Source organism: Mastigoproctus giganteus, chromosome 3 (genome assembly GCF_048544385.1).
Source record: "Mastigoproctus giganteus isolate SK-2022 chromosome 3, ASM4854438v1, whole genome shotgun sequence".
Taxonomy (NCBI): domain Eukaryota; kingdom Metazoa; phylum Arthropoda; class Arachnida; order Uropygi; family Thelyphonidae; genus Mastigoproctus; species Mastigoproctus giganteus.
The window spans coordinates 52,502,224-52,514,614 of NC_143577.1; the positions used below are offsets into that span (position 1 = coordinate 52,502,224).

Sequence of the window (12,391 nt, forward strand, 5' to 3'; positions counted from 1 at the left end):
GTGGAAAAGTATCAAAAGCTTTTCTGAAATCTAAGTACTGATCTCACAATTATTTTTTGCATTCAGTTCCTTTGTTCCTGAGTCATAGTATTCAATTAGATTGGTCAGAGAAAATTACCCCTTAATAAATCCATGCTGCAATTTCCATATATCTGCATTTTCCAGTCTAGATGGTCCTGCATTACTCTTTAAACAGTGACTTCACTATTTTACTTGGAAAAGAAGTCAAGCTTACAAGTCTATAATTACTCACTTCACTTTTTGACCTGTTTTTATGAACAGAGGAAGACATCTACATCTCCAATATGTAAGGACTTTTCCTGATTTCAGGGATGCTCTCATAATTATAGCCACACATGTTTGTTTACCTCTATTGTTCTTCCCACACAACCACCAGATCAGTGGAGTTTTCAATAAATCATCAATCATAAACATTAATCATATTTAGCAGCCACGGGCTTGAACCCCTGTCCACTCAAAGAGTACGTGCAACTGCACTCATGCTCATGACCACTCTGCTACGCCAGGTTTGCTTCCTTTAATATAATTGGATAGACTTTGTCAGCTGCAGGTGCCTTATTTACCTTACACAGAGTGATTCAGAATTACAGTAAACCCTCGCTAATCTGGAGTAATTGGGGGAGAGGTCATCTGGATTAATCAATAATCCAGATTAATGAAGCAAAAGAGAGCCCTAAATGACAAAAAAAACTTAGAACACAAATGGAAAATTTAATGATATAGATAGTGCTGATGAAAATAAATAAAAAAAATATCACTATAGAGCCTTTATTTAAAAACTATAAAAAGACAATACATTTATCAGGTGGCGTATTCCAATGCCACCTCACAGGGTAGAAAGATACTAATCTGCCACACTTGATTATTGTTGTGAATATCATTTAAATACAGTTTCTTCCAACAGTACTTCCTTTGGCTTTTTTAATGTCTGTCTATTCGATACACTGCTTTTATCACTCCCCACATTGAATTTTAAAAGAAATGTCTTTATAGATCCTTTTTGTTTAATATCTGACACAGCCTGTTGGACAATACCAAATTCTTCAGCAATTTTTTTTTCCAGGAATACCATTTGCAAGTTTTTCTATCACTTTGAGCTTGTTAATGATAGTTAAAGTAAACTGTTTTCTTTTTATTTCACTTTTTAATTCTTTAGAACCCATAATTATATAAAATATGCTAACTTATGTACATATGTATAAAGAAGTATGCAAATGAAGCAATATAAGCAATAACATCCGTCTGACTCAGAGTCAACAATGGTATTGAACAACACGCAAGACAATGTAACGTATGTTCTGTTTCTTTCCACACACTCAATCAGCGTGCAGTCAGAGTTATTCATCTGCCTTCCTAAATCCTGTGTGTCTTTCAAAATACTCAGCTGTGAACAGAATTTTTCATATTTCAATCCGGATTAACTGTAACCAGATTAGCGAGGGTTTACTGTACATGTCTTAAATTCTACAGTGGTTTATGACACCAAAAGGAACTGAAAATATTCTTAAGAGTTTTTTTCAAAATAATAATTTTTAAGAACAAATTTAAAGTTAGTATTGGCAAATGATGCAAGAAAGCAAGCTTACAGAGCATCTGTCAAAAAAAAAAAAAAACCTACCTACTTCACGGACCCATCCCCTCCAAGAATTTGTCTAATTCTTCCCTGAATTTATTCAAAATACCCAGTTCAACAACAGAGAGAAGTTTGTTGCAACAATCAACCACCAGCTGGCTCAAGACAAACTTCCACACATCTGTCCTGCAACCATTCTTCCTCAGTTTAAATTCATTTATCTCCTCTTATGTGTAGTCTCAACAAAAGGAAGAATGCCATCAACATTGAACTTCTTCAATTCATTCAAGGCCTTAAACACCTCAATCAGATCTACTTGCAGGTGCCTAGTCTCTAGATGCTGCAGTTTGCAGAACTGAAACCTTTCTTGGTAAGAGCACCCTTTTGTTCCACAAATCGCACTGCCCCTCTCTGCACCCATTCCAGCAGATCTACTCCATTCCTAAAATGGGGCCTCCAAATGTATACAGTACTTAAGATGTGGCCTAACCATAGCCTTGGACAAATGGATAATCACCTCCTTTATCCCTGCTACCAAAGTTCCTGTATATCATTGACAAAACCCCATGAGCTATCCTGGCAGCCTGTCTGCACTGTCAGAGAACTTTATACCTGATTGCACAATTACCCCCAAGTCTTTTTCATTTTCTCCTACACTGAGTGTATTACCACAGAGTTGGTATGTTAACCTAGAATCACTGCTACCCATATGCAATACCTTGCATTTGTTAAACTTCAACTGCCATTTCTCAGCCCACCAGCCTAGGGGGAACTCCACTAATAATATTAGTCCATGAACAGCACTGCACATTGATAACCACTTTGTCATCTCCCACTCAACCATCCCTTTCCCATAGCAGTAACTTTGCCTTAATGCCACATTGCTCCAGTTTTATCTAGAGCCTTCCTGAAATCCCAGTATAGGATATCAATCAAAATTATTATTTGCATCCAATTCCTTTGTTACTGCATCATAATATCCAAGGCGTCTCCGTAGCCAGAGGTGGGCAGGAGCAGCAGTGTGTAGCACACGCTTCTTGATTAGACTGGGGTTAGAGCCTGTGACCACCAAATATGGAGGACGTGGAAAAGTCAGGGAATAACCACCGCATATCCTCGGAGAAATATGGCCTTAGTTGCTAATGCTCCTAAAAACCAAATAACAAACAACACAGTATCCAATCAGATTGGTCAGACAAGATCTCCCCTTAACAAATCCATGCTGCAATATAATTGCATTCCTGTCTAGGTTTGGCACCTCCATAGCCAGGTGGGAAGGAGCAGCAGTGCGTAGCACACGCTTCTTGATTAGACCGGGGTTCGAGCCCGTCACCACCAAATACGAGGATGCGGAAAGGTCAGGGAATGACCACCGCATATTCCCGGAGCAATATGGCCTTAGTTGCTAATGCTCCTAAAAACCAAATAAACAAACAAACAAACCTGTCTAGGTGGTTCTTCATTGCCTCTTTAACCAGTGATTCCATCATTATATAAGGCAATGGTCAGGCCAGGGCTGGCTTTGGGGTAAGGCCCAAGTAGGCACTGGCCTAGGGGCACCAACGCCACTTCCATCCTCCCAAAAACAAAGTCCGCAAGAAAAATTGAAATTATGTATTTCATGTGTTCACATGTTAAAAACAAACAATATTAAATTAAAAATTGAAAATTTTAGGAATTAGTTTTAAATATTTTTAAGCAATACTTCAAAATGGCCATTGTAAACATGTTGTAGACATTTGCATTGTATACTGTGTGCTTGAGCATTTGATTTTTCTTTTTTCATTTAAATTAAAAATTTTTATGAAGTTTTATTTTTTTTAAATTGTTTTTTATATAAATAAATAAATAAAGTTTTATTTTTTATTTTAAATTTAGTGTTATATATGTATAATTTACTTTTTGTAAGTAAATAAAATGTTTAATCATTCTAAAAAATGAAAATCTTTGCATCGGCAGGAGGGGAGATCACATTAGTCCATGTGGCCCTGAGTCAGGCCACACCTTGAGTACAGCATATAAGTCTGGTGGCCTCATTTCAGGAAATATATAAAGCTGTTGGATCAGGTGCAGAGAAGGGCAATGAGATTAGTGATAGGAACAAAAGGGTGCCCTTACCAAGAAAGGCTTCAAGTTCTATAAATTGCAGCACCTGGAGACTAGACAATCAAAGTGATCTGATTGACGTGTTTAAGGCTTCGAATGGATTGAGCAAGCTCAATGCTGATGGGATTCTTCCTCTTTCTCAGACAATGCACATGAGGGGGCATAAATTCAAAGTTTAAATAAATTCAAGAAAGAACTAGACAAACTACTGGAGAAAATGGACAGATGGGGGATTTTTTTTTTTTTTTTTTTGCTGTATAAGCTTGTTTTTCTGCATCATTTGCCACTATTAATACTAATACTGAATGCAAATAAAATTCAGTGTCATAACATCTGAAAAAACCATGAGCAATAGTTATGACATGTCAGCAGACCTTACCCCAAAGGTTAAGATAGCAGACAATGTTCACTATCATTGTCTAAAATGATTTAGAAACAGTTACATTAATTATTTATCTAATAATTTTGCATAATACTTTCCTGAAATTTTACAAAGAAATTGAAATAATCACATTCCAGAAAATAATAAATTTCAAGTAAGGTCTAAGGATTTTATAATTTTCTGAAATAATTTTGTCACATTTCAGAAAATGTATTGTTATGTAAAATTAAGTAAACAATTCATTTTGCAATGTTTTAAAATTGCAGACTATCCTGAAATCTGATAGTGAACTTTACCCACCATTTCAACTTTTTGCTCATATGCTCTTTGATACAACACTCAATTTTATTTGTATTCAATTTAGTTTTCAATACCTTTGGTCTCATGGCAAAATCCTGAAATAGGTATAAAAAAATAAAACAATCAACTATCTGAATGTACTAGCTAGCTGGGTCGATGTAACTATACTAATGAATTAATAAACTAAAGTTTCAATTTTTAAAATGAAATTTAAACTTTTAATATCACATGATTAACATCTGGGTCTGAAAATTAAGATTTTCGGTTCAGAAATAAAAAAGATGATTGTTTACCTTTAGTATTCCACTCATTGCCACAGTATTCCCAACCTAGTTGGCTTGTGAAAGATGCAAAGGTGTAAAATAATGTCCATGCAATAATCATGTTGTAATATAATACAACCAAAAATGTAACCATTAGCATTCCAAATCCAAGGCCTAAAATAATATACATAAAAAAACATTTCTTAGAATTCCAACTTCAAGATCATTAGATCTACAAACTAATGATATGGTTATGTTATGTATTGAATATATTTATAAATTACCGTATTTACAAAAGATGATAATGAAATAAAATGGAATATAAAATTTTAATTAAACTGACAGCAGAGGAACTCCTAAGTCTGGTCAGTCTGTGACAGCCAAATCTTCTGCTTGTATCTTCACAATGGTGGGACTGCTATAACCCCCATATGCAAGTCCTGAAATATGACACCTAACATATTGGAGGTGACCAACCAGGTGCAAACCAATGTAAGCAGGGGTCGAGGTGTGGCATCCACACCATACAGAGAAATGCTGCACCGGGCAATGCTAGGTAGCAGATAACTCGTCAACCAGTGCAATATCACCAGTTTGCTTAGTGGAGGCTTGAAGTGGTGGAACCCAGTTTAGTCTCCAGAGTAAAGCTCTGGCAACCCTCCCATCTCTTCCATCATGCAGTATGATTGATGTCTTTTGAGATTAAGACAGATATCACAGCAAGATTCAATCTTCCTTACATTTCTAGCATAGAACTCTAAAACAGTGTTTGAAGGCTGGCCATATCACTGGAGGGAGTTTGAGTAGCATGTATGCAGACAGCATCGTCAAGGCTAAAATTTGTTAAGGAGTGGGTATATTCTTGCCATGTGTACGCCATATCCAAAAATTTCATTACTTCATATACTGTCCTCCCCACCTTTTATTACTACTGAATACATCATGAATTCTCAAATTAATTGAACAAACTTATCAGCAAAAAGATCTAAACTTCTCAAACACTTCCTTGTTCATTTCACAAATATATGTGATCTCAGTTCTAGTTTCAAGGATGTCCATTTCCACATACAGTCTGCCATTTCCCATGTATGTTTTCTGATAGAATCCCAGTTATCAACTGCTCATTTCAGTAGTCAGAATTATTCACTGTATGATTCCTTTCGCCTCAAAGCTTGTGCTTATGTCCGTTCTGATATTCCCTGTCAGAGACACAGTAATTTGGAATCTCCTCTTTTCGATCTTCTCTAACTTAAAATCTCGCTACCACATTCTGTTAAATTTATCTGTTGCCTCTATCATTCTCCCAACTCCACTTGGAACTCTTTCATTTCCTCTCTTTGAAATTCAACTTTCTCCAGTCGAACTTTCCTATCAGTGAGGTAATTTTCCTTGATTTTAATATTCACAACTAAGCTGACTTCCATTTTCTAGTCACATAGACCTAGCTGGTCGAGATGCTGAGACTTTTGCAATTACTGATGATAACTGCAATCACTAAATACCTTACACAGATTGTGTAAGGTATTTAGTGATTGCAATTATCATTAGTTCCTTGGTTTTTCAATAAATGAGCTAATGCCATTCAAGAAAAGAATGTTGCATATCACAACAGACTTGTATCCAAATCTTCAGTTTCATTTTCTGCCTACACCAAAGCTCGCAAAAATTGTAAAGATGTTATTAATCAGTCCAAACCAGCTTTTGAATAGAATAAGAGTAGAAAACTTGCTTCTTGTCCAAATGGTAGCTGAGCATTCTGTTCTCTTGCTAAAGCTACTGGTCATAACTTTTGTCCAACTCTGTTACCACCTCTGTCTAAATTAGTGTAAATTAACAAGGATTTTCAGTGTAATCTTCTCATAAATTAGTGTAAATTAACAAGGATCAGTTTAAGCTTTACTGTCTTAGAACGCTCCCAAGTCAACTTCCTTCCTTTGTGATGTGGGAGCCTCGACTATACATTTATCAGACCAAACAATTCCCAGAGGTCAATAGGGTGTTAACCATTATTGTTTGTGGAATCATGCAAAAACAATTTAAACACATTTTTTGTATTTTTCAGAGATCATTTCAGATCCTTGCATTGAAGTCACTTCCAATAAACAAAAAACTGAAGTGAAAAATCTTTTGAAGTGCATATGAGAAATCGGTATCAGCACAGTCCTGCATCAGGCCAGGTACCTGTGGGTTTCCTGCAATGAAGGTTAGGTCGGTCTCAGGTAATTCTGCGATTCTCATCTCTGGTGCAACTACAGTTTTTGAAGTGAAACTTCTTTAGGCACACTCCAGGCAGTTTTCAGATGGGAGTAACTTATATTCGTGGATCAACAAAAAAGCAACAAAATGCAACTGTTGCCATAAGTAAATGCATTACTGGCACCCTGAACAACAAACTATTATACTAGGCTAAATGCCCCGGTTCTTGTATGATCACTGAAGTTAAGTACGGTTAGTAATTGAGAGGGTAACCACCTGGGAATACCCAGTGTAATTGACTTTTTGCCTTCCTTTCTTTTTTTTTTTCTTTTGTTAACCTGTGGAAAATATTTTTCTGATTTTCACGTATCATTTAATTTTATTAATTGATAAGGTAATAAAGTGTAAATCTGTGCTTTATATCTTTATTCTTATAGCCTGTAGATAATATTCCTCCTATCTTCGCTTATTAGAATCGGTGTTAATAGAATTAAAATTCAATTCGTAAATGTGACCACTATGACTGGAGCTTACTACATATCATATAGTGAATGGTATTTTGTTATGGAGTCTCCATCGTAAAGTGATTTGATCGTACAGTGAAGCAATCGTAAAGCGGGAGTCTACTGTAGTGAGCGTTGCAAGGCTAATGGTTCATATGGACAGATATTTCATGGCACGTCCAGGTTAACAGAAAACTGGCTGAACTGTGCTGAAATACTATTCCTTCTACAATACTGACAGTAATTGTACAGTACTTCGTATTTAATTGGCAGTTTGCCATTGATTACCTGTAGCGCCGACGTTGAAATCGTGCAACAAGCTCTTGAAGTTGCAATCAGGAAGGAGTGCTGGGCTTGAGTCGAGATTTTTTCCACCATGATTCTGCATATACTGGGGCTCCAAGTGCCCGCAGCATAACAGACAATAGAAATAAATATGCATATGTAGTAGAGCTTGAGAGTGGAGGGTTTCAGACCCCAAGAACCTTTGGTAATTCTAATTATTTTGCCTGTCAAAAGTCTTGATTTTGCTTAGTACATATTTAGCATGGGTAATGAATTTAAGTTTGTTATCTAACATAATTCCTAGATATTTGTACGAGTTAACTAATTTTATTGATTGTTCTTTAATCTTAATACTTGGAGGTCTATTTGGGTCTAATTTTCCTTTGAGAAGAATTTGTTTTGTTTTAGGAACAGAAATAGTTAATTTATGTGTACTACACCACTCTTCAAGGGTCTGATAGGACATCATTAGCACAGATTTCAAGTTGTAATCTGGAGTTTCCAGAAACAAGGATAATTAGATCGTCTGCATAAGTGATCTTACTAGTGCAATTATGTTTGGTAGCCAGCCACCCATCAAGGACCATGTTCCAGCATACTGGTCCGAAAACTTATCCCTGAGGGCAACTGCAAGTCACAGGTCTCGCAACAGAGCAGGATCCACTGGAGACCACAAATGAGCAATTCTGGAAATAATCCGCAATGAGACAATAAATAGGCATGGAGACACCAGTCTCCCGGAACCTCTCCAGGACACTTTGCCACCAAAGTGTCAAAAGTCCCTTTGAAGTCCATAAGGAGGCCAAGGACATACTTTTCATTGGAGGCTGAAACAGTATTAATAACTAGGTTAATGGCATCCACTGTAGACATCCCAGCAGTGAAGCCAAACTGATATCTGTAGTTTAGGTTTCTTTCTTTATAGTACTTTTGGTATCTCACTACAATCAGATTCTCTAGTATTTTTCCGAAGACCGGAAGTAAAGCAATTGGATGGTATGAATTTTCCCAATTTTCTGTTTTGTTAGGATTCTTAATGAGTAATTTAAGATTTGCTTTTTCCAAGGAGAGGGGAAGGACTCATATTGTAGGCAAGCATTAAAGAGGTTCGTCGTCAGTTGGCGGCAGGTGCTCCAAATTCTTTTAACAATGGTAACTTCTAATAGGTCCAGTCCAAGGCATTTGCCATCACGCAAAGTCATAACACCAAAACCTACCTTGTCCCTGTCAAAATCATCTTCATGGCTTTAGCCCACATAGGAAAGATGTTCTAAGAGAATGCCTATTGTACTGGACTTTCTGCTACTGTTTCATCCTGCATAATCAATTCATCCACAATTGTTTCCATAGTCTCGGCCCATGTCAGAGTTTCGGAGTTATCAGGTCTAAGTACAGAAAAGAAGATTTCCCCTGGATGAATTTTGTCAAGAGTCAGCTTGTAGATCAAGCCCCAGGGCTCCCAGTCCATAGTTTGTTTAACTAAGCGTTCCCAAGCGTAGTGTTTTTCTTTATAAATAAAGTTGAAATATGTCCTTCTTGCATTTTTGTATATTTCATTCAATTGGTTTCTCTCATCTTCAGGTCTACCATCTCTCCTAGCTCTCTGAACATCTCGTCTTGCGCTCTTTGTATGATTCCTTAGAATATAAATGTTCTGGGACCACCATGGAACCGAATTTTGTCTTCTCTGTTTCTTCTTAATCGTCTCATCGCATATTTCGGTGATGATTGCCATCAATTCTTTTAGATGTTAGTCCAAAGTAAGATCTGTCAAATTTGTCAGGTTTTCATCCGTAAATTTTTTCTTAAGTAGTTTATCAAAAGGATTCCAATTGATTAGTCGAGTTTTGTATCTGGGAAAGTCATGAGACAAAGCTGCTGCGTTTTCATTAGATATTATATCAAAGGTGGTTAACATTGTGGTCGCTTACCAACCAAGAGGAGTGAACAGTCCAGTTTTCTATGCATCCCCCAAATGTTGCATTAGACAGAGTGACATCTATGTAAGACTGACCAGAAGTGGACGGGTAAGTGGGCAGATGCCTAGGGGAGTTCCAGACAATCAATCCGTTAGTTATTATGAATTCCTCCAGTAATTCACCTTTATTATTCGTTATGGGGCTGTTCCACATGGTGGAAGAAGCATTTGCATCAGTCATAATAACTATCTTTTTGCCTGAAAACCTAATTAAAGCTGTCTCAAGGAGGCTTAGATAAGGCTCGATTTGTTGAGATGCTGTGAGTACTGCATGTAGATTGAGATGAGAATATTTATCCAAAACTACCTTCCGAGCATGTGGCACATGCATGCTCAGAACAGAGACCATTTACCCTTGTGATCGTGATCTGCTTGTCCGCTATAACAAGAGCTGCCCACCCCCTTGCCACAGTATTTGCACCGTCCTGTAACAGATACATTAGATTGAACCACCCTACAGCTGTTTGGTAATCCTTTAACTTTGCCGTTGTAGGAGTATAATTCCTGAAGTCCTAGTATGTCAATTTTATGATCTGTAATTATTTTGGAGATATCACTCATTGCAGATGCAGAACATTGGCAGTTTAACTGTAATATTTTTAATTTCAGACCATGCTGTACATTTTTTATCTTACTGAATGTAATTTGTTTGAGATTTGGTGACCTCCTGAGCTTGCAAGAACTCAGGACACTGAGTCACGATATGAGTGATCTGATTTCCTCTTTTTTATTTTGCAGTTTTGGCATGTAACGGGTGATTCAAGAGTGGGACAAGATTCCGACTGATGACCTTGCAGTCCACAATGCCCACACGTGTAGTCCTGTTGACTACAATATCTAGCTGAATGACCATAAGCCAAACATTTAAAACAATATGAAGTGATAATAAAATCCTTCACATTGTGAACCGACCAGCCCAAGTAGACACGAGTGTCATCTTTTAATATGATTTGCCTGATATAGGCAGGAACTTCAATTATCCAGTGTTTGTTGGTTTTGTTTTTAGCGTCAATCTTAAATCTCACCTTAACTCCCTTTTTGAAATCTTCTTCATTAACATTGTGCTCACACAAGTTTTTGACATGCAGATCCTTCAAGAATTCTTGGTCTGACATATCTTTCTGTATGTCATAGAGTATCACAGTTGGGTTTAGTTTTCAGGGCAAGTCTACAATTAATTTGTGTTCCCCAAATTTTGGGCAGTTCTTTAATTTATTAATGCCTTCATCAGTGGCAATTTCAATTACAATGCCTTTATCTCTAACTTTGGTGATAGATTTTATTTTAATCTGTTTAAGTTTGGATTTAAAATTCATTGCAATCACCTGTTTAACTTCTTCACCCGTTTTTAATTCACACTTTTCACTAGCTTTAATCAATACTACATGCTTTGACTGAGTTCCCGAGGGAATCAGTTCAGCTCCAGTCTTTATGCCTGCGCTCGCTGCAGCCATCTTAAGCATAAGTGGCCACAGGGGTGGACGTAGGCAAAACTCTTAAATCTAAATTTGTTTTTAGCCTCTCATTATCAATGGTGAGATCAATCACCAATCGTTCCATACTGTTCCAGATTTTACCAGCTTCCACCACCATCAGGGGAGGGTAACAGTGGATCCTGACTTAAAAATATCTAGAAAACTATTTTTCAGGGCACGTAAGTAATCTAAATTAAGTGTACAGTTCGAACGCTCCAGGTTATTTACCGACTAAGAATCAGCTGCACCTTCAGGTGATCCCAGTTGGGATAATTCCTTCCCTAGCATATCTATAAATTCGTCTAAAGGTTCTTTCAACCCGGTATTTAGAAAGTCTGGAGCTAATGTTAGATCTCCAGGCATGTCCGAATCATCAGACATCATTACACTGGTTAACACAGTTTTCATGTTACAAAACTAAATCAAACCTGGAAGAAACACCTGACTTTAATTTAGTCCAGTTAGCCATGAGAGTTTTCATTCATTCATTTTCAACAGTAACCTTCAAAACTTATACACTTGGTGGAATAAAACTAAAGCTGGTAGTAGAGGAAAGAGACTTGGGTGTTACAATATGGTCAGACATGAAGTTTTCCAAGAATTGTAGACAGGTTGCAAGGAAGGCCATGGTGTCCTATCAATGACTTATCGAACAATTGCTAGTAGAGATAAGGACGTTATAATCCCATTATATGAAGCTATTGTTAGACCATACTTGAAATACTGTTTTCGAGTATGGAGGCCGCACCTAAAGAAAGACATTGTGCTTCTTGAAAGGGTCCAAAGACAGGTAACTCACCCGATGAGATCAGCAAAAGAACATCCATGTGAGCAGAGCCAGCCCGAGGGGGGTGCGAATGGTGCAAGCACACAAGGCCCCGCGCTGCTGACTGATTTTGCAAAATAAAAATGGTTTCATTTTTTTTTTGTTTCAATACTGTCGCAAAATCTAGCAACATCACCATAAAATGATCATATTTTTAATATACATAAGAAATAAAATGTCAATAATCATGTTATTAACATTATCTGAAAGCCCGCCAAGAATTCTCTAAAGAACACAGAAAAATATATTTTCTTTCAAATACAGTAAACCCCCGCTATTCGCAGTATCTGTATTCGCGGTTTCGCGTATTCGCGATTGCCGATTTAATATAAAATGAAACCTAAAAAATGTGAATTTTAAAGCGCCGTGAATATTTTCCGCCATAAAAAAACATGGGCGTGGCTAAAATTATCTTTCCCAGTCAAAACAGCGCTCAGTGGGTGGGGGGAGAGGAGTGACAAAATCGCGAGCGTGGATGTTTCT

At 37.1% G+C, this 12,391-nt stretch overlaps 1 protein-coding gene across 1 annotated transcript in view; it reads right to left on the minus strand.

Annotated features, from left to right (window-relative positions):
• The window catches only part of LOC150087964 (sodium- and chloride-dependent glycine transporter 1-like), a 285,384-nt gene that overhangs the window by 179,397 nt on the left and 93,596 nt on the right, over positions 1–12,391 (minus strand). The window contains exon 4 of the mRNA XM_090369981.1: positions 4,676–4,819. Coding sequence (XP_090226107.1) covers positions 4,676–4,819 — 144 coding nt within the window. The remainder of the gene's footprint in view (positions 1–4,675; positions 4,820–12,391) is intronic.